The sequence below is a fragment of the Cetorhinus maximus genome, chromosome 8, assembly GCF_964194155.1.
Source record: "Cetorhinus maximus chromosome 8, sCetMax3.hap1.1, whole genome shotgun sequence".
In the NCBI taxonomy this organism is placed as follows: Eukaryota; Metazoa; Chordata; class Chondrichthyes; order Lamniformes; family Cetorhinidae; genus Cetorhinus; species Cetorhinus maximus.
The window spans coordinates 144,936,034-144,958,494 of record NC_135886.1 but is presented as its reverse complement, the minus strand read 5'-3'; the positions used below and the strand labels follow the sequence as shown (position 1 = coordinate 144,958,494).

At 41.4% G+C, this 22,461-nt stretch overlaps 1 protein-coding gene and 2 non-coding genes across 6 annotated transcripts in view; all 3 read right to left on the bottom strand.

The window, feature by feature from the left end:
- The window catches only part of rbmx (RNA binding motif protein X-linked), a 28,704-nt gene extending 6,897 nt beyond the window's left edge, over positions 1-21,807 (bottom strand). The window contains exons 1-11 of one of the 4 annotated variants that reach the window (XM_078547736.1): positions 21,731-21,807; positions 16,600-16,720; positions 16,117-16,223; positions 14,671-14,833; positions 13,846-13,950; positions 12,849-12,977; positions 12,646-12,760; positions 11,215-11,340; positions 11,030-11,121; positions 9,167-10,396; positions 8,466-8,569 (exon numbers count right to left, since the gene is read on the bottom strand). In XM_078547736.1, the coding sequence (XP_078403862.1) occupies positions 10,092-10,396; positions 11,030-11,121; positions 11,215-11,340; positions 12,646-12,760; positions 12,849-12,977; positions 13,846-13,950; positions 14,671-14,833; positions 16,117-16,223; positions 16,600-16,708 (1,251 nt within the window). In that variant the 5' untranslated portion in view covers positions 16,709-16,720; positions 21,731-21,807 and the 3' untranslated portion in view covers positions 8,466-8,569; positions 9,167-10,091. The remainder of the gene's footprint in view (positions 1-8,465; positions 8,570-9,166; positions 10,397-11,029; positions 11,122-11,214; positions 11,341-12,645; positions 12,761-12,848; positions 12,978-13,845; positions 13,951-14,670; positions 14,834-16,116; positions 16,224-16,599; positions 16,721-21,730) is intronic. The other 3 variants (XM_078547738.1, XM_078547737.1, XM_078547739.1) reach the window with 3 other exon arrangements.
- LOC144684121 (small nucleolar RNA SNORD61) lies at positions 12,165-12,236 on the bottom strand. Its single transcript, XR_013577406.1, has one exon. It is a non-coding gene; the product is annotated as a small nucleolar RNA SNORD61 (small nucleolar RNA).
- Positions 15,403-15,471, bottom strand: LOC144684122 (small nucleolar RNA SNORD61). The gene has a single exon (XR_013577407.1). It is a non-coding gene; the product is annotated as a small nucleolar RNA SNORD61 (small nucleolar RNA).
- Positions 21,808-22,461: the final 654 nt, after the last annotated feature.

Sequence of the window (22,461 nt, the reverse complement as noted above, 5' to 3'; positions counted from 1 at the left end):
ATAAACAGTCCGATAATTTAGCAAGTGGGAAAGTAGACAGGGGTGGTGAGGTCAAACTGGGAGTTGTCAATATGTGGATGAGAAATAGGAGAGGACCAAAGATAGTTCAGGGGGCAAGAGGTAACAGTATAGGAGCAGGGATAGATAGGAATGGAGCCAGGTGAGAGCTGTCCCATCCAGCTGGACAACAGTGGGGAAGTATTGGAGGCAGCTGGTGCTATAAGGAGGACAAGGAAGAAAAAAGGTTTACGCTTGTCACAAAGGATGTCATTCATGACTTTTTGTAGCAGCCCTTTCAGTATTGTGGACAGGATAAGAACTTGATTGGAAGAATTTAAACGGAGTTCCAGGGAAGATAGAAACAGAATAGGAGCAGAGTAGGCCATTCAGCCCTTAAAGCCTGCTCCACCATTCAATATTATTGCTGATCCTCAACACCATACTCCTGCTCTCCCCATACCCCTTGACATCTTCACTGTCTAGTCTATTTCCTCCTTAATCTTCAGTGACTTGGCCTCCACAGCCCTGTGGTAGAGAATTCCACAGGTTCACCACTGAGTGAAAAAGTTTCTACTCATCTCAGTCCTGGATGGCCTACCCCATTATCCTGAGACTGTGACCCCTTTTTCTAGACCCCCAAGCCAGAGGAAAAATCTCTGCATCCAGTCTGTCCATCCCTATCAGAATTTTATATTCAATGAGATCCCCTCTCATCCTTCTAAACTCCAGTAAATACAAGCTTATTCAATCCAATTTCTCCTCATATGACAATCCTGCCATCCAAGCATCAGTCTGGTGAATCTTCACTGCACTCCCTCTATGGCAAGTATATCCTCTTAGGAAAGTAGACCAAAACTGCACACACTACTCTAGGTGCGGTCTCATCAAGGCCCTGTATAGCTGCAGTAAGACATCCTTGCTCCTGTATTCAAGTCCTTTCACAATGAAGGCCAACAGAGCATTTACCTTAACTACTTGCTACACCTGCATGCTTGCTTTCAGTGACTGGTGTACAAGGACACCCAGGTCTTTTTGTACATCAAAAAGCTTTCTGAAAATCTAAATACACCACATCCACTGGTTCTCCCTTATCCACTACTAGTTACATCCTCAAAAACTTCAGCAGGTTTGTCAAACATGATTTCCCTTCCATAGATCCACGTCAACTTCATCTAATCCCATTGATATTTTTTTCACTGTCTTGTTATCACATCCTTTATAATACTCTAGCATTTTCCCTACCACTGATGTTAGATTAATTAGTCTATAATTCCTGTTTAAGAAATAGAGATAGTTTAAGTTATATTTGTATTTGTGGGAGGCAGGAATGAGTTGTAGCTTTAAAGTTTAAGTTTGATTTGTATTTCTGTATCTGTATTTTAAGAGATCAAGCTGAGTTTTAGTTTCACTTTAAAAAGTGCCTACATTTCTAATGAGAGTTTATGACTAAGTTAAGCAAACAGTAGAAAAACTGGGCTGTTGTCTTAGGAACAGGGTTCCAGAGAGGCAGGTCCCTCCCAGATACAGAAGGGGGGGGCAGAGAGAAAGGCTCCAAGTTTCAGGTTTAAAGAGTTAAATGCTGCAGAAAGCAGATTCAAAGCAAGAATAGCAGGCAAGAGGCAAGAAGGTTCAAAGATACAACTGGAAGTGTGCAAAGTTTTGCTATGGGCATGTGAAGCGGTGGTACTGAATGATAGCTGAGTTAGTGAACAGTGAATGGAAGATAGCTTGAATGCATGTGGCCATGGGGAGAGGAACATCAGAAGGTGAGTTCGAAATCCTGGAGGTGAACCCTTGCTGAAGGCATCTGAAAGAAAGCGTCAGTTTGGGAGAAGATTTCAAAGCAAGTTCTTAGTGTAGGATTGGAAACCCTTGTGTGAAAGGCTACATGCAGTGAGACTGGTTGGCTCATGGTGTGACAAGCGTCTGGGGGAGTTAGAGTTCCATAGCATTTGGTTGAGGTGGCGTCTTGGTTTCAGAGTGTGGTGTGTCCAACTACAGGGTGCCTATTGATTTACATGGACTGTGTACTTACTGTGAACATTATAAGATAGCTTTTGTAACTTGCATAACCCTTACAAATCTGTATACACCTGTAAAGAACTGTGAAGGAATTTTGTAATATAGTTCATCTTTTCTTGTAAAATAAATGTTTCATGCTTTTGTTAAAAGTTCAATAGCTGACTCCAGTGACTGTCAGGATCGATCAAGCTGGGTTCCACTCTGATCAGGCTCGTCTAGTTGTAACCTCAGCTGGAATCATAACATTCCCTTTTTCCCCATCCTCCTTTAGATAGTGGGGTTACATTTGCCACCCTCCATCTGCCAGGACTGTTCTAGAATCTAGAGTTTTGGAAGATGACAACCAACTCATCCAATATTTCTATGGCCACCTCCTTTAGTACCAAGATGCAGGTTATCGGGCCCTGGGGATTCATCGGCTTTCAGTTCCATTAATTTCTCCAGCACTATTGTTTTAGTAACACTAATTTCCTTCAATCCCTCCCTCAAGACCCTTGGTTCCCTAGTATTTCTGGGAAGTTATTTGTGTCTTCCTCTGTGAAGACAGAACTAAAGTAGTTGTTTAATTGCTCTGCCTGTTCTTTGTTCTGTTATAAATTCTCCTGTTTTTGGACTGTAAGGGGCCTACATTTACTTTCACTTAATCCTCTTTTTACATACTTAAAGAGGACTGTAAAAGCTCCTATATGTTCTTTGCAAGTTTTCCTTATTATTTTTCCTCTCAATCAGTCTCTTGGTTCTCTTTTACCAAAATCCAAACTGCTCCCAATCCTCCAGCTTGCTACTTTTTCAACTATATGACTCCTCTTTGGATCTAATACCATCCTTAATTTATTTTGTCAGCAATGGTCAAGCCATGTTACCTGTTGTATTGTTGCACAAAAAAAAAATGTATAACTGTTGCAATGCATGTATTTGTTCCTTAAATATTAGGCATTGCCTACCCCACCTTTTGATGAAGTTCCCTTAATCTATTGTAGTCAACTCACCCCTCAGCTTCATAGTTTTTGTTTATATTTAGGACCCTAGTTTCAGATTGTACTACTTCACTTTCCATCCTAATGAAGAATTCTATGTTATGGTCACTCTTTCCTGAATAACCCACAAGATTGATTAGCCCCTTCTCATTGCATAATACAAATCTAGGATAGCCTGTTCCCTAGTTAGTCTAAAAAAATGTTGACAAACCATCTCGTACACAGTCCAGGTATTCATCTGCTGCAGTATTTGCTAATTTGGTTTGCAAGTCTAAATGTACATTAAAGTCTCATGATTACTGTAGCACCTTTGTTACATGCATCTCCAATTCCCCGTTTAATGCCATCCCTTAAATTAAGACTGATGCAGTTGGTACAGCCGAGTTATTGAAAAATCCCAGTGGGAAACTTTAAACAACTGTCGTAACCTATAATTTTAGGTGTTATGTTTGTGATGCAACTAAATTCAGGAATCAGACCACCAGTTTGAGGCTTTACATTAAAGTAAATGAAACATTAATTTACACAGGTTAAAATATATACAAGGCTACAAATGATTATCATAACTTAAATTCCCAAACAAATCTCCATTAAGGTAACAGCAACCCATAGAGTAAACTAAAGACAAAACAAAGCATTTTATCTTACAAATTCAAAATGAGGTTTTTACTTTGGTTCCTGTAGACAGTTGGAGGCTTACAGCTGCCCTTTGATCTCATATTGCCATACCTTACCACTACTGTTTTGTAGGCCTATAGACAACTCCCTCTTGTTTTCTATCCCTTGCTGTTTAACTCCACCCAGACAGATTCTACATCTAGAGTTTGAGCCAATATCCTCTCACTATTGCACTGATTTCATCCTTAACAATGCCATCCCACCTCCTTTAACTCTTTGCCTGTCCTCCCTAAATATCAAATAGTCTTGGATATTCAATCCCCAGTCTTGGTCACCCTGCAGCCCACCTCTGTAATTTCAATCATATTGTACCTGTTTACATCCAATTGTGATGTTAGTCCACCTTATTGCAAATTTTCTGTGCAGATAGTGCCTTTAAAAAAGTGCTCAGTACAAATCTAAACATTTTGTCCTATGGCCCTATTGCTGCTAGCCCTCACTTCCTTTGCCTTTCACGTTTGCTTTCTACATGTCCTATCTTTGTTTCCCTCACATGGGTATGGATTTGGGAGGTGTTGAAATGTTGAAGGGCTGGAGAGGAAAGGAGGTTGAAGATAGAACATTAGTTTGCAAGGATATACTAACATACTTATGTTTCGTCATCAGATGATTTTGAAATTGGTCCCTACAAACCTAGTCCAGGTCACTAGTATAGATCTTAAAAAGCAGCAGTCTTAATACCAATCCCAGGGAACCCCATCTTCCTCTGATAAACAACCATTCACCACTTATTTTCTGCCACACAGCCAACTTCATATTGCCAATGTCCCTTTACTCCATGGGAGTTGAACTAGTGTTACATGCCACTTTATCAAATGCCCATATCAACACTCAGCCCTCCCCTTACCTCAAAAGAAAACTCCTTGCAGTTAAGCATCATTTGCTTTTAAGCCACATTTACCTAAGTGGCATTAATTTTGTCCTAAAGAGCTTTCCCAGCAGAGGTTAAACTGACTAGTCTGCAGTTGCTGAGCTTACCCTTACACCCTTTTTCAAGGGGTATAACGTTAGCAATTCTCCTATTCCAAATTTCAATTTAAATGTGTGCCTTTAGTCCTGGTCAGTTTTGCCATCAACTCCACCCTATCCCCATAATCCCCTTGGTACTCAAATCTATTGATGTGTTGATTATACTCAACTGAGCATCCAGCATTGTCTGGGGTAGATAATTCCAAAGATTCAGAGGGAAGAAATGTCATTGTTTGAAATGTATTGAGGCTATGAGCCCAAGTTTAGACTTTCCAGTCAGAGGAAACAACTCACCTATACTGTCAAGCCCTTCAGAATCTTATGTTTCAGTAAGATTGCCTGTTTTTTTCCCCTCAGTATTAGGCAATATAGGCCAATTCTACTCTCCACACAGGAAACCCTCATCTTAAAAAGATCAATCTAGTGGAGCTTCATCCAACCCCCAAGGTTAGTATATCCTTCCTTGAATGCAGAGCTCAAACTACACAATATAGTGTGGTATTTGTTAAAGCCCCATGCTACAGCATTAAGACTTGCTTATGCCAATCTCTTTGCAATAAAGGCTAAAATACAATTTACCTTCCCAATTGCTGTGAAACCTGCATATTAACTTTGTGATTCATGTACAAGGACGCCCAAATCCCTCTGAACAATATTTAGCCTCCACTTTTAATAAAACATTCTGCTTTTCCATTCTTAAATTGTAGAACTTCACACTTTGACATTACACTTTATCCATTCAGACCAGGACAGCAAGCTGAGGGAGACCAGCAGGGATAAATAGCACTACATTTGGAATGGACAGAGCAGGTTAAAGCAAAAAGAATGCAATGTTAAATGTAAAATATTTATTTTCCTACATACTCTACAGCATTGGTTTAAACTAGGAACTGGGGAATTAAAAGTGACATTTGAAATGCAGTTGTTACAGCAGATTCCATGGTTAGGGGGACAAATAGGCAATTCTGTAACCATTAAGTCCTGCACTGCCTCCCTAGTCCTAATAGGGTAAAGGAACAGAGGGTGCAGACTATTATGCAGGGAGAGCCAGAAGTTGTGTTGCTTTGGTAAAATTGACAGAGGACAAAACGAGGTCCTGTAGTCAGATGTTTAGGAGCGAGGGAGGAAGTTTAACAGTTGGACCACTTGATTACTTAGTGCCACGTATCAGCAAGTAGAAACTGAGGAAAATGAGGATCAATGCATGGTTAAGGTGTGGTGCAGGTCTTCAGATTCTTGTGGCATTGGAACCAGTTCTGGTGCAGGAAGCACCAATTCAAAAAGGTACAGGCTGGTTCCAGTCCTGTTGAGGCGCAATGTCTTCACGGAGGGGTCCAATAGGGTGATTGGGGTAGGTTGAAATTAAATTGTAAGGGAGATGGACACCAGCATACAGAAGTAGAAAACAGTGAGATGCATAGAGCTGAGTGTTGGATAGCAGACAAAGGGGGATTACAAGGAATAAAAAGAAAAGTTTAGAATGCATGTACGCAAAATGAAGTGTTGTTGAAAAGATTGCAAGCTATAAGCACACAGCCATGTGAAAATATGATGTAGTGGCAACAACAAACATTGCTTAAAAATTGAGGACCGGGTACTTTGATCAGGTTAGTATCAGCATGGAGAAAAAATTTGGTTAAAGGCCAGAAAACAGCATATCATGGTAAATAAAATGTTTTTCATATACTGGAGAATGACATAAGTGACTTGGATATTGGAATACAAAGTAAAATTTCAAGATTTGCCAATAACACCAATCTTGCAGACATGACAAACAGAGGATGATACCAATTAACTAACAGGGAATAGACTAGCAGAATAGGTAGACAAATGGCAGATGGCATTTCATCCAGCAAAGTACAAGGTGAAGCATTTTAGCAGAAGGGATAGGGAGAGGCAATATAGACTCAATGGCACAGTTCAAAAAGAGTGTACAGGAATACAAAGACTTGGGGGTGCTTGTGCACAGATCTTTGATGGTGTTAAGATATTAAATATTGAGCACAATTAGCAAAGCATAGAAGGATCTTGGGCTTCATTAACAGATGCACTGAGTGAAAAAAGCAGGGAAATTATGCTGAACCTTTATGTAGCTCTGATTAGATCATACAACTAGTATTGCATCCAGTTCTGGTCACCACACTTCAGGATTCAGAGAGTGCAGAGGAGATTTACTAGAATAGTTCTGGTGTCGAGGGATTTTAACTACCACTTAGGTTAGATAAGCTGGGGTTGTTCTCCTTGGAGCAAAGGAAATTAAAATTAGATTTGACAGGGATATACACAAGTTTACAAGGAAATGCTGCTCCCATTGCTTCTCAGACTGGAGGTCTGTGACTAGTAGTGTGCCTCAGGGATCTGTACTGGGACCATTGTTGTTTGTTGTCTATATCAATGATTTGGATGATAATGTGATGAATTGGATCAGCAAGTTTGCTGATGACACTAAGATTGGAGGCGTTGTGGACAGCAAGGAAGGCTGTCAAAGCTTGCAGAGAGATCTGGACCAACTGGAAAAATGGGCCAGAAAATGGCAGATGGAATTTAATGCGGAAAAGTGTGAGGTGTTACATAATTCCCTGAAAGTGGCGTCACAGGTAGACAAGGTTGTAAAGAAAGCTTTTGGCATACTGGCCATCATAATTCAAAATATTGAGTATAGGAGTTGGGATGTTATGGTGAGGTTGTATAAGACATTGGTGAGGCCAACTTTGGAGTAGTGTGTGCAGTTCTGGTCACCCAACTACAGGAAGGATATCAGTAAGATTGAGAGAGTGCAGAGAAGATTTACTAGGATGTTGCCAGGTCTTAAGGAGTTGAGTTACAGTGAAAGATAAAACAGGTTAGGACTTTATTCCTTGGAGCGTAGAAGAATGAGGGGAGATTTGATAGAAGTTTACAAAATTGTGACGGGTATAGACAGAGTAAATGCGAGTAGGCTCTTTCCACTTAGATTAGGAGAAATAAACACGAGAGGACATGGCTTTAGGGTGAAAGGGGAAAGGTTTAGGGGGAACTTCTTCACTCAGAGTGGTGAGAATGTGGAACGAGCTACCATCTGACGTGGTAAATGCGGGCTCACTCTTAAGTTTTAAGAATAAATTAGATACAGATACATGGATGGGAGAGGTCTGGAGGGTTATGGACAAGGTGCAGGTCAATGGGACTAGCGGAATAATATTTCGGCATAGATCAGAAGGGCCGAATGGCCTGTTTTCTGTGCTGTAGTGTTCTATGGTTCTATTAGCTGATTGGGCAAGGACTAGCATAGTCCTTTTGAACAGGGAATATGGGGGGGTGTGGTGAAGGGGCAGGGGGTAGAAGTGAATGTGAGATAATGACCTAGAACACTGCCTATGGAGGATGGTGGAAGAAGTGATCAATGATTTCAACAGCAAACATGAGCACTTGAGGGAAATAAACCTGTATAGTCAAACAAAATGAAAGCATGTAACCTACAAGATTTAGATTAAAATTATGAAGTCCCTCCCAAAGATAGGGATGTTCTTATACCACAAAATGAGGACTCATCACTCAATTTATTCCAAATGGCTGTGCTTTTTCTGCATTCTTCCTGTACTCATGTGCCCACAAGTGGCAAGCAGCAGAAAATTACAACTTGAAAAATGAAGGTGCCCTTATTCAGAATGGTCCAAACTCAATATAGTTACGATATCAAATAAAACACCTGCTCTCCATCCCTGATGATTAACATAGTAAGCTCAACTGAACATGCACAAAATTAGAGCACATAGGTTTTTCCTTTGATTCTAACAATGCAAGTCTTAAACAAGCCATAATATAAAGAGACAAGTGTACCTGGTTAGCTGTGATCTGTTTTTCATATACCAAGGGTACCAATATCCAACTAGCACAGAATTCCACATGCCAATATTGCCAAAAAATTATTCTACATCCTCACCCTGTAAAAAAATACTCTTATTAGTTTAGATTGCTTGATAAATCTCTCATTGCTAATGTGCTACAATTCAGTTACTTCTACATTAAATTCAGTTACTTCTATATTCAAGTGTATACTTTAAAAATCATTGACAAATCACAATTTACACTTTCCATAGGCCATCCAGTCCACTGATGCTGCTGAATATTTGTCCAACGTGGTTCGGAAAATTTGCTTTGCAGGTTTGAGTTTTGCGATACCATACAGAATTCCATTTCATTTTTAAAATCGAACAGGAGAATGGCTATATTTGGTGATCGATGGGCTTCCTTATGGAAACAGGTTTCATTTAGTAGGTAACTTAAAAAGGATCTCGCTGCTCACCTACACAAATCCGTTTTGTTTAACTGAACATGGAGTTATGTTTCGTGAACGATGTGCTTCCTTATGTAATCAGGTTTCATTTAGTAGGTAACTTAAAATGGTTTGTTGATTACCTACATAATTCCACTTTTGTTTAAATTCAACATGGAGTTATAAATTGGTGAACGATGTGCTTCCTTATGTAACCACAGGTTTCATTTAGTAGGTAACATAAAATAAGGTTTGCGTTGCTTACCGGAGTTGCTCTTTTCACATTAAAATGGCCCTTTGAATCGGCTGAGAATGTCCTAGATTCAACTGTCTTTCCTAAGTCTCCAGCTTTTGAACAGTGACAGGCCATTGCAGGTCTTGATGATCAATTCTTAAAACCATAGCAAATTCCTTTTAAGGTGAGACACTACACTTGCAGAAAATTGAGTCATAAAAGTGTTTTAACGACATTTGGGAAATTTAAGATTTGTATCCATTTTAAGCCAGAACTTAAAAACAAATCACTTTTAAAGATACTCACTGCTGACGATTTGATTTTTTTTTTAAAAAACCAGCTTGCTTCAGAGTCAGCTGTGACTGGAGCTTTGAGGTTGAATGTTGATCTGGAACTGGAGGAGACTGAAATATAACTGGTATATTTTGAAATTGCAAAGTTTCATTGGGCAGTTAATGAATGGTTCATTGCCATTGCTTGCTGTTTGGTGAATTGAGTTGTCTGGATATTTTTTCCTTCCCATTTGTAAGAACCAGGCTAATATTTTGCTTTTGTATTTCCCACCCAAAAGGAGCTTGGTTAAAAAACATACATGTTTCACTGAAAAAAGTTTCAGTCTTTATTTCACAATAGCACTGGTGCAACAAAGCAAGATCTAGTTCTATATATCCATATTTATGTATGGAAAAAGCCACAGACAGTAGCACTGTTATAACATTAACTTTTTCATGTTTAACCAGTCTCTGCACCATTCCCACTAGAATGTACAAACGGACTTTTAAAAAAAACAAGAAACTAACAATGAAACAGCAAACCAAAATTAAATTTTCAAAATCTGCTTGCATGGAAAGCACTCGACAGTCCTTTCACCTCAATTTGTCTGTTGTGTTTCAGTAAGGAAAACAGCACTAAGAGCAAGGGCTTTGTTTGGTCCATGGTTATATCAAGTTCAGTTTTAGTATCTGCTTCGGCCACTGCCCCTGTCGTAGCGGTTTCCGCCGCGCCCTGATCCACGATTTCCTCCACGGCTTGAGCTGTTGTATGAGTCGCGTGGGGGATAGCCTCTTTCCATTGGAAGAGCTGGGCCTCTATCTTGCCTACCAACACGATCATTGCGGCTACTTGAGTAAGTATCACTTCTGTAGTTATCACGGCCTCCACCATATCCATCCCGAGAGCTGGTGCCGTAGTCATCGTAACGACCACTTCCACTGTAAGATGGTGGGGGCCCTCGTGCAGGTGGAGCGCCACGTGAGTTACCTGCAGGGTCAATGGTCAGGTCATATGGAAACGTTTGAAATATTCCTTACATTTTATAAGATCTACTCACTTACTGCAGCTTTGTTGAAATTTGCATTTTTAAAAACTGATTGCACTTGCAACATTGACAGATGCAGCAATGAGATGCTCCCATCACTGGGGATCATTTGACAAAGGAATGAAGTTTTTGAAATGCAAGACTTAACTCATTTTGGTAGTGTCTCACATTGTCATTCTTCCAGCAACGAATGGGGAGGTTATGCAGAAATATTTCCAGCCTTTAGGTTTTGGTGTGCACATGTTACTGATTTTATTTGATTATAAAGTTGAATATGCATTTTCTTAAGTGGCTAGGCATTTTGTTTGACGGATATTGCTCGTCAGCAAGCTCGTACTCTTTTTTGACGTTCATTTGTTTTGCTGTGGATTTCAACTGTCATTTGCTTTCAACTGGGTTTTATCACTGTAGAAATAAACTGCTTGAGGTTCAAAAGACATTCACTGAACAGTTTATGCAAGACAAAACCATCCAAATTAGAAGAATTACACCCTTTTTACACTTGCCAAGTCAAAAATTTAATTTCTACAATTTTATATAAATAGCTGACACTACACAATCATTTGCCATCTTACCATAGCCATCATAGGAATCTCTGTAGGAGCCACCACTTGGTCGATCGTTGTAATAGTCACGTGGCTCACGTCCACCATATCCATCTCGATCACTGAAATAGAAATCACCAATTGAAATGGCTTACAACAATGATATCAATTCAATCAACAGTTTCATAAATTGCTAGCTCAAACCCAGCCCCTACCTGTATCCTCGAGATCCATAATCATCACGCCCAGAGTGAGAATATTCACGAGAACTGTAGGAGTCTCTTGGTGGTGGACCATAATCTCTTGTGTCTCTAGAACTTGGATAATCTCTGCTAGAATAACTGCAAGGTAAGAGATGACCATTAGAAGGGAATTGCTAGCATGGAAAGGGTGAAAAAGAAATCTAGAGGGTGCAAAACACTGTTGACCCAAAAGTTTAAGAAATCAAAGCTCGCTAGTAAAATAATTACAACTTCAAACATCTGTCTCAAATTTAAGTAAGAGAATGTTTTAGTGCCATGTCACAGGTAGTGGTTGAGGCAGAGGCCTTTACATCTATGAAGGCAAAAAACATTTGAGGCAGAAAAAGATTCAAAGGTACAATAGGGAGCAGAAAGCAGTGGATTAGTTTGATGTTAGGAAGGAGCCAGCACAAAACAGATGGCTGACTCTGGGCAAAAACACATTTGAGCCAGTCTAACAATGGAGCCAAGTCCAAGACATGAAAGGGTTTGTAATAGTCATGTGGCTCAGGTCCACCATATCCATCTCCATCACTAAAATAGAAATCACCCTTTGAAATGGTTTATAATAATCAAGATGTCAATTCAATCAACTGGTTTCATAAATTGAAAGTTCAAACCCAAATCTCAAATATCGGAACAGAGATGAACTCCAAGTAGAAAAGGTCAATGGATAATTTCTAACAAAGCTTGCTTTGATGCAATTCAGTCATTCCCCCACGCCCCCCATTCTCATTCTCAAAAGATAACCAGCCTGACGAAAGTGCACCTGGATTGATTGTTATTTGTCTGGCACCACAGATTTGGGCAAATGCAAGAAACATTTGAATTATTAAACTTGAACAACTAAACGTTACAATTAACCATTACTTTACAGCATTCAAAATCTGTTTGGGACAACAGCCCTTGTTGGATGCAAATCAAAGCTCAGAACTTCTTAGAGGAAATGTGGCTATATCAGTTTTGATAATCATTGCCAGTGAAGTCATCACTGCTTAAAATTTACACGAATCAAAAGCTGCAAGAGTACAGTTTTATCTATTCACTTCAGCACCCAACATTCTAATACATAGTACATGGAACTAATAATTAACAGCACTGCTGCAATAAGCAAGCTGTTTACATGCATTTAGTTTATCATGCAGTCAGCTGCTTTCAGGCCATGCACATGTAAGCTCTTATTGAAAAAAAATCAAGCTGTTGCAGGAGGCACAAGACAACTCCTACAATTTATGCCACCATGTCAGTTCAGTTGGTTGCAAATTCAAGTGATTTGTCTGTGCAAGAACAACAGTTCGGGAAAGGGTGTTTGCATGGTGGCAAAATGTGGTACTTGCACTAATACAAACCCATGCCTCCTCTTTCAAACTACCTGCTTCCCCAGAGTGAGAGGAAAGGCTTTACCTGTCTCTGCTGTTGTAGTAATCCTCTCTTGGCATATAATCATCTCTTCTTGATGGCATCATCTCTCTGCGAGATGGAGGCGAACCATAACTATCCCTTTCACGCGAGGGAGGTCCTAGGGAGAAAAATGTCAGGTCATCTAAATTCCTACACTGGCGAGATTGGAAAAGTTCAAATACGTAACCTAGTGAAATAATTCTTACCTCTTGAGCCACTTCCTCTTCCACCCATTCCTCCACTTCGCATTGGCCCTGAAGGAAGGGGCCTTTTAGGTGGTGGTCCATTTGCACGTCCTGGGGGACCCCTTTTCATTGGTGGCCCTCTGGAGGAGACTTTTAATGAAAAAATACTTATAGCCATTTGTTCATAAATATTATTTTGTTTTGCATTTTGAATGCATACTTTCACAAACACAGAATAGGTGTTTTTTTTTAAAAAAAAAGGAGTCTTGAAAATATTGTTAAATCCATGCAGTTAAGTCAGTTGATACTTTACATTTGCTGCTTTTGGGAACACACCCAATTGTAACTTACTCAGGAAAGGATATTAAATTCAAAACTCCTAATACAGAAAATATTGATATATTATAAAGATAGATTTTAAAAATCATGCTTTAAAGACAAACACAAAATAGCACATATTTTCCACATTGGATACATCCTTTAAATAAAATGCATTGCTATGATGTGTTTGTAGTTAAGTAACTTCATTTTCAGCTAAATTCTGTTAAGAGCTGCTTCAGATTTATTTCAATTGTAAAAAGTAATATAATCAAAAGACAAACAGGACCATGGCCATATCTTGTCAACTATTTGATCCAAAAAATAAATTTGTTTCCATTGCTTTACAGGTATATTTCCAGTTGGTACTAATGCAGTGTTGTCCAATAGAGAAAGAAAATCACTGACTAGCCACACGTCATTCTGGCCACATACGCTAATTTTAGTAAAAAATTCCTTACACGTATTACAGGTAAATGCACTCATGCATCTCCTATAACTTAATAACAAAAGCCAAAGCACTCAACATACCCTCTGGTTTTCATATTCCAATTTTACCAAATGTACAAAAATGGTTAAGTACACATGCCCAATGACTGTATTACTCTATCATTATTATAATTTACCACATCGATTCTCAATTCTCCACATGGCTAACATATTGGACAACACTGTGCTAAAGCTATGTTATCAAACTTACCAGTGTATGCTCCCATATCATCCTGCGGGTCAGGACTCCTAAAGAAATGTACATTCCTCTTAAGGTAGCACTGTTCTATCTCCTGAATCCATTCACCGTGCTCACCTGCGTGGCAAAATCTACTTGTGCCATCAACAATGCAATTATTGCAATTTTTGTAAACATAGCATATACTGAAACAGCAGATGCTTAGACATTACAATGGAACATGACCGAACAGGTAAGATACAGACTCTCCAATGTGAGTTATTTGAATTGCGTCGGCAAGGATCATGGAGATATCAGTAACCTGTATTTTAGGATGTTTCATTTCTTCTAGAACTCTAGAAAGTTCTAGATGAAATCATTTTAAAATGCACGATACACACTAATTTCATTTTTACACTGATACACACTGCATCAGTTACACACATGGCTTCAAACCTACATTTAATTTGGCTCCCAAAGACTTGTTTTAAGAAGCTAATGTGCAATAATATTGAAAGCATTGAAAAAAATTACTTGAACTTAGTACACTATGTTTAAGCTAAAAAGTTTAACTTTAAGACGGCTGTCCTCAAATCTCTTGTATCCAAGTCCTCCAAGCATATGGGACTGAATGAGGACACCAACGTTACTTGTTCTATTCTCCACTTCCCCACGCTTAGCTCAAATTTTTCACGGATCAAAAATTTAGGTTACGATTTATATTTCTCTCCTTCAATGCAATTTCAGACAGATTCACCCTTAAATTTAGTTATTGTGACTGCCCAGACAGGAGAGCAATAGATTTGCTACTTTCCTCTTAAAATTATAGTTTGACAGATTGTTGTTTCAGGCATTTACCTTTTTGAGGTGGACCTCTCATTCCTCCACTACCTCCTCTTCCACCTCGAATCCCCCTAGGAGGACCACGGCTTCTTGGGGGTGGGGGTGGTCCACGTCGTCCACTATTTTCAAATGCTGGTTTAGTAGCTTGCTCTACTTTAATAGGTTTTCCATCCAAAGACTTTAAAAAAATTGAGAGGGAGTAATAAAAATGTTTGTCGTGCACTCAGGAGTGGGTTCAACTTAAGAGGGTTCTTCAAGGGTATATGGTCAGTTGTGACTGAAGGCACAAAGCACAAATTATACCAGTGCCCCAAGTAGAGCCCTGCCTTTTGCTTTGAAGCCATAAAGGTTTCAACGGAATCAAACATGCCTGTTCGACTTCATGTGCCAGGTGATTGTGATTTGCTTTATGGAGCCACAAGTGTTACAAAACACCAATGGTCATCACAACTGTAAGGAGGACGATGAGGCAGACTAAATTCAGTGGTCCTCGCTGCAAACTCTTAACCAAGATATTGCAAACCTGACCCTCTGTCCTCTTCCGACCTGTCCAAGGGACAGGAGTGATTTTATTAAGAGCTGTACCTACAATAAAAACATGCAACGCATGGATTTCTGCTACTGCACGATACATTTTAGTTTACGGGATTTAAATGACTGCAGTCCTACAAGTTGCATACAGCGTTCAAAACTTGAGAAAAACCCTTACTGGATACAACTCATGAAAATAGCTCCAGCTGTGTAACAAAGCTCAGAACTTCTTAGAGGAAAGGCAATATCAGCTCTGATGATCAGTGCCAGAGAAGTCATCATTGCTTAAACATTACACAATGGATGCTGTAAAAGTATAGTTCTGTATACTTACTTCAGCACCCCAACATTTTTAAATTGCAAGTATTCTAGCACACCAGTATAGCTGAGCTGGTTAACAGCATTCCAAATAAAACAATGATTTGCCTTATTAAGACAAAACTATTTAAAGTCCACAACAATTTGAAGATTGCACAAAAACATTAGTGATATACTGCATTAGCAGCAACTGACAGCTTCATGACTACACTGCCAAGTCTCAGCCAAACATTGCAGACATACTGAAGGGGGCAGCCAATTCAGCAACACAGGCTTGAGTGTGTTATCTACCTTCCCTCTCAGCTATTAAGAGTTTGCGCAGGGAGGAAAAAAATCAAAACTTGATAAAGTGCATGAAAGAAACCATGTCCATTTGTTGGTTAAAAGCAATGGAGTGGAAATAAAGCTCAAGTAACATACAACAAATCATATACACCACCAGGTACATTTATATTTGCATACCTATCATTCCTTCAAGGTTTCACTGATACAAATGTCTTGTCAACAGTTTTGGCAGAGAACAACTTCCATTTAACTGGCAAGTATTATTTCTCGTCACATTGCAACTACTTCTGTCACACAAATTTGAAATACACATTTTTAACATCTCACCTTTCCATTCATATCCCTGGCTGCATCCCTTGCATCTCCTGGACTTTCAAAAGTAACAAAAGCAAAACCCCTCGACTTATTTGTTTCACGATCTTTCATCAGCAGAACTAACAAAATGAAATTTTAAAAAGTTACCAAGTATTCCACTAATAATTGCATTTTTAGTATAAAGAAAGCTCAAATTCTTAAGATAAAAGAGCTCACGAACAAGTCACTAGTCATCATTGTTAAATTACTCGAAACGTCAACTGTATCCCTCTCCGCAGATGCTGTCAGACCTACTAAGTTTTTCCAGGTATTTTTGTTATTGTTAAATTACTATTTGCTTTTGCAATATTCCCTCTATGCACAGTGGCCATAAATTCTGCCATCTAACTTTAAAACCTGGCTATTTCTAATACAGCATTTAGTTTCCTCACCAGTCTCTTGCCATCTTGGCTAAATGCCAACAGGGAATGCCAGCCAAGGCCTTCTGCCACATACCTTCTACTATTCTTCCATATTTGCCAAACACTGCTTCAAGTGCCTTTTCATTTGTTTCAGTATTCAGACCACCAATGAAGAGCTTTCCAGGACGATCTGCTTCCACCATTTTGACAATCACCTACAGAAGTGAAAAACGCATCAAACTAATACATTTTACAGCAATTTTCTGCACTAATTCATCTGTTAATACAGCCAATAACCCAACTGGGAAAACTGCATGGTCATCTTTTGAAGTCCCATTAGTAAGTTTTCATTGTATTTGAAATTTCTAATGTACCCCCTGTGATATCGTGAGGAGTGGCAAAATGCATGTTTCTGTTACAGAATAAACATTGACATTAAAGGGGATAAACCAGTACATTACAGAACCACTTATCCTTGTTACGCTGAGTAGTCTAGGAATTGGGTGGAGCAAATTGCACATACCACATTGAAGAGTCCTTGGCTTGCCACTATGTTTCTTCCCTTCAGATGTTTTTCAAATCACAAATAAACAAGTGAACAGTTATAAAACCTGCCATGTACTTAGCAACTTCCCAGCATCTCCTTATGCAGTTTAGTGTTAAATTTTTGTTTTTTAATGCTCTGCAAAGCACCTTGGGATGTTTTACCATGTTAAATGCACTGTACAAGTTGCTATATTAATATAGGCTTATGTACAATTTATAGAAAGCAAGATGGAAACTTCGTGACTACCAGAGGAGCAAAAGTTCTGACTTTAAATGCAAAATGTATTTCAGCCAACTTTCACCATTTAAAAATGATGCTGGCACTCAGGAACTATGATTTGTAGTGGCTTACATTAATTACAAATAGTCAAAAAGGAGTGATCATTTTTAACACATATTGCTCTAATTTGCACCAAATCTTATCCATTCATTTCCTAGAGGCCCAGTAATGGCCAGTTCCTCCATTTATCCTGATGGATCTTCAAGGACTCTCCAAATGGGTTTTGCTATTTTCTCCCCTTGTTACTCATTTTTCTGAGAAGCATTTGAACCATGGGTTAACTTTGATAGATTTGATTATTCTTTGATAACTTTGATGCTACACCCTGTACTCTCAGAAGGCCAACACCCCCAGACCCAACCACTTCTTCCCAATATTTAAACCTCTCATCAATAATACAAGCAGATGAGCTGGTTGAAGAAGTACTGCTCTGCTCTCCGACAGGATTTCCGCCTGTCTCTTCTGCCTTGTTCCCCCACCTTAAACCAGCTTATATTTCACCCCTCTCCTAACTTTACTCAGTTCTGCTGAAGGGTTATGAGGACTCGAAACATCAACTCTTTTCTTCTCCGCCGATGCTGCCAGACCTGCTGAGTTTTTCCAGGTAATTCTGTTTTTGTTTTGGATTTCCAGCAACCGCAGTAGTTTTTCGTTTTTATCTGTTTAATTGACTGCCACTTCTCTTCAAGAAATGCCTACCTTGAAGAAGTACTGCTCTGCTCTCCGATAGGATTTCCGCCCGTCTCTTCTGCCTTGTTCCCCCACCCCCCCACCTTAAATTTCAGCCCTCTCCTAACTTTACTCAGTTCTGTTGAAGGGTCATGAGGACTCAAAACGTCAACTCTTTTCTTCTCCGCCGATGCTGCCAGACCTGCTGAGTTTTTCCAGATAATTCTGTTTTTGTTTTGGATTTCCAGCATCTGCAGTAGTTTTTTGTTTTTATCTGTTTAATTGACTGCCACTCCTCTTCAAGAAATGCCTACCTTGAAGTACTGTTCTGCTCTCCGACAGGATTTCCGCCTGTCTCTTCTGCCTTGTTTCCCCACCCCCCCCCTCCCCACCTTAAACCAGCTTATATTTCACCCCTCTCCTAACTTTACTCAGTTCTGCTGAAGGGTCATGAGGACTCGAAACGCCAACTCTTTTCTCCTCCGCCGATGCTGCCAGACCTTCTGAGTTTTTCCAGGTAATTCTGTTTTTGTTTTGAGCTGGTCACTACCCATTTGCAGAATCTCAAATACACATTAGCTACTACACCTTTGCTGATATTTGCACTTGGAACTCCCCAGGGGCATAGAATACAAATGAAATCTCAGCGGTCACTTTCATTACCCAAAGTAACTTCAGATTCTCACAACATAGGGAGATAGCCATTCAGTCCTATTTGCTGAAAGGGCTATCCAATTAGTCCCACCCCTCTGCTCTTTCACTGCAGTCTTACAAAGCTTTCCCTTTTCCAATTTCTTTCTGAAAGGAATGGTTGAATGAGTTCATAACCACCTTTTCAGGCAATGCATTCATTCCTTAAAGAAAATTCTCAGCTCCCCCAGTAGTTTTGTTCCATGGCAAAGATCAGAAAGCAAAATCAACTACCCTGTTACAAGAGTGAGCACACTTCAAATTTAGATGTGATGTTAAGTGTTTTGGGATGTTGTGTGGTCATGAACATGACTGAGGTGCAAACTGTTCACCACGAAGTACATACACCTTAAAATTAAAACCAAGTAGATACTAGCATCCTCTCTCCTTAGTGTCTCCAGCAATGCAAATGCTGCCAGGTTCATGTCGATTGTACACAGACTGATGCAATATGCACAAGGAATAAGACAGGTGTGCAAGGATGAGAGAGAAGGTCAAAGCCTGGCTCTCAGGAACTATCAGTACCTTACATTCCAGTGCAGACCAGATTCACACTGGATTTTCCCAATCACGACTGCTCACCAAACCAAAGCTGTTATGTGTCACACATGCCTCTGCCCACCAGAATCAACATATCCTTACATTCCTTTCTCCCTCATGTGCTTATCCATTTTCATCTTGAATGCATATGAAAATATGAATTAGGAGTAGGAAGCCAGGAGAAGTAGGCCACTCAGCCCCTTGAGCCTGCTCCGCCATTCAATAAGATATCTGAATGTAACCTCAACCCCACATTCCTGCCTACCTCCAATAACCTTCCACCCCCCCTTGCTCATCTAGAATCTATCTAGCTCTTCCAGAAAACTATTCAAAGACTGCTTCCACCACCTTTTGAAGAAGAGTTGCAAAAACTCAATCCTCAAAAATTTTTCATGTCTTAAATGAGCAACCCCTTATTTTTAAAACAGTGGCCCCTGATTCTAGATTCTTCCACAAGGGGAAACATTCTCTCCACATCCCCCCTGTCAAGACCCCTCAGGATCTTGTATGTTTAAGGCACCTCTTACTCTAAATTCCAGTGGATACAAGCCTAACCTGTCCAGCCTTTCCTCATAAGACAGCCACCCACTCCTGGTATTAGCCTATTAAACCTTCTCTGAACTGTTTCTAACGCATATACATCTCTTTAAATAAGGAGACCATCTATGCTTTTGGCTCAACCACAGTGGTTGCAAATTCTACATTCTCACCACTTGAATAAAGAGGTTTCTCTTGAATTCCCTATAGGATTTATAGTGACACTTGAATTTATAGCACCTAAAAATAGTTTTGACCTATTGTCTACCCTCCCACAGAATTTATTGCAACGGTCTAGGACCAAGGTAACACCATACCTGGAGTGTGCAATTCTGACCTTTTTAAGCAGAGGATATACCAGCCTAGGAGGAAATGCAAGATGCGCTGGATAAATTTCTGGGTTGAGGGAATGGTTGATCTGATGGAAACAAAATTCTTACGAGCAAATGCTGAGAAAATGTTCTCCCCCTGCCTCACGTTTTGAGGGATCAAGGATATAGAAGTCAGTTTAAGGACAAGGGGGGGGGGGGGGGGGGGGAGATCATTGAGGCCAGAGATGAAGAAAAATTCCTTCATAGAATCAGAATGGCTACAGCACAGAGAGGCGCCACCAGGCCCTCTCCAATAATTCACCCAGTGCCACTCTCACACCTTTTCCCCGAGCCCATTTTTTTTTTCTTTTTCAGATATGGATCTAATTTAATTCTCTAATCCTGCAACTGAATCTGCCTTCACTCAGGCAGTGCATTCCAGATTCTAAGCACTCACTACATAAAAGGTTTGCTCTCATGTTACCCTTGCTTCTTTTGCCAATTACCTTGAAGCTTCCCTCTATCTACTCTGTCCACACCACTCATGGTCTTGAATACCTCTTGTCAAATCTTCTCTCAACCTTCTCCTCCCCGACAGCATCCAATCTATCGACATAAGTGCCTGCTCCCTAGAACCATTCTTGTGCATCTTTTCTGTACTCCCACCAATACCTTCACTCTCGCTAATGCGGCGCCCGGCACTGGACACAACACCCCAGTTGAGGCCCTTTTACACAGGAAAGGGCTGTAAATCTTTGGAGTTCGCTGCTCCAGGAATTCGGAAGCTCAATCACTGAATGAGACAGGGGGCTGATCAGGTTTTGGGGTGACCTATGGGAAATCCTCTGAAATGGCCCCACAAGGGCAGTTAGGGATGGGCAACACATGCCAACCTTGCCAGCAACACCCACACCCCCGGTGAGAGAATAAAAACAAAGAACATTGATGAGGAGAGTGTGGGGAGCTGGCCAGCGGGTGATCTGATTGACGGGCAGAGCAGGTTAAGCTGCCTCATGTCCTTCGCCCTATTGGTTGCAGGATAATGGAGAGGAGAATGAACACTACCCCCCCCACCATCCCAAAGGGGCCCCACAGTCCGCCCCGCTTACCTGATGAGAACGCGCAGCAGCCAAGCCCGGTGCGCGGCCCCGCTGCTGGCGGGAGTGCGCGGGGCGGCCGTTAATTGAACGAACGCGCGCCACCATCTGCCCCCCCACCCCCACCTCCCCTCCTCCTATCAAGCAGCACAAAATGGCGGCCCGGAGCCAGGCGGCGGCTCGGTAACAGCTGCCTGGAGCCGACGGTACAAACCCATCTCCTCCGCCACCTCCCCCCGACCCACCGCCTTTCCCCTCGCTCCCGCCCAGCAGGACAGGCCGAGCTCCCGGTAAATTCACACCCGGAGTTGGATTCCCCCTCACAGCGCACGCCTTTCCCCACCCCCCTCACAACATGGCGCCCGCTCTCCCTCCCCCCTCTCCGCCCGCCCGCCATTCCCCTTCATACCCGCCCCATGAAAACCCGCCAACCGGCCCAACAAGAACCCGCGTCCTCCAGCTTCACTCCCCCTTTTCGCCTGCCCGCCGATCTATTGAAAGCAGCCGCCTGCACAGAGACAAAGCCGAACCCGGGGCTCAGAGGCCATTACCCACCAACTGCTGCCTCCGTCTGCGCCACAAAAGCAAATGGGCGCCGGCTGCCAGCGCGCCTTTTATAGAGCCGCCCACCGGCCAGAACGAGGCTGCAGGGCCCGGATGTCTGGGTCATCAGCAGCTGGGACAGGCCAGACAGATCCAGACTGGCGCCAGAAACGACCAGACAGATCCACACTGGCGCCAGGAACCACCAGACAGATCCACACTGGCGCCAGGAACGACCAGACTATTCCAGACTGACGCCACGACCGACCAGACAGACCCAGACTGACGCCAGGAATGACCAGACTATTCCAGACTGACGCCACGACCGACCAGACAGACCCAGACTGACGCCAGGAATGACCAGACTGGCGCCAGGAACGACCAGACTATTCCAGACTGACGCCACGACCGACCAGACAGACCCAGACTGACGCCAGGAATGACCAGACTGACGCCAGGAACGACCAGACTGACACAGGAACGACCAGACAGATCCACACTGGCGCCAGGAACGACCAGACTGACGCCACGACCGACCAGACAGACCCAGACTGACGCCAGGAATGACCAGACTGACGCCAGGAACGACCAGACTGACACAGGAATGACCAGACAGATCCGGACTGACACCAGGACCGACCAGATTGATTCAGACTGACAACAGGATTGACCAGACGGCTCCAGACTGACACAAGGACCAACCAAACAGATCCAGACTGACACCAGGACCACCCAGACTGATC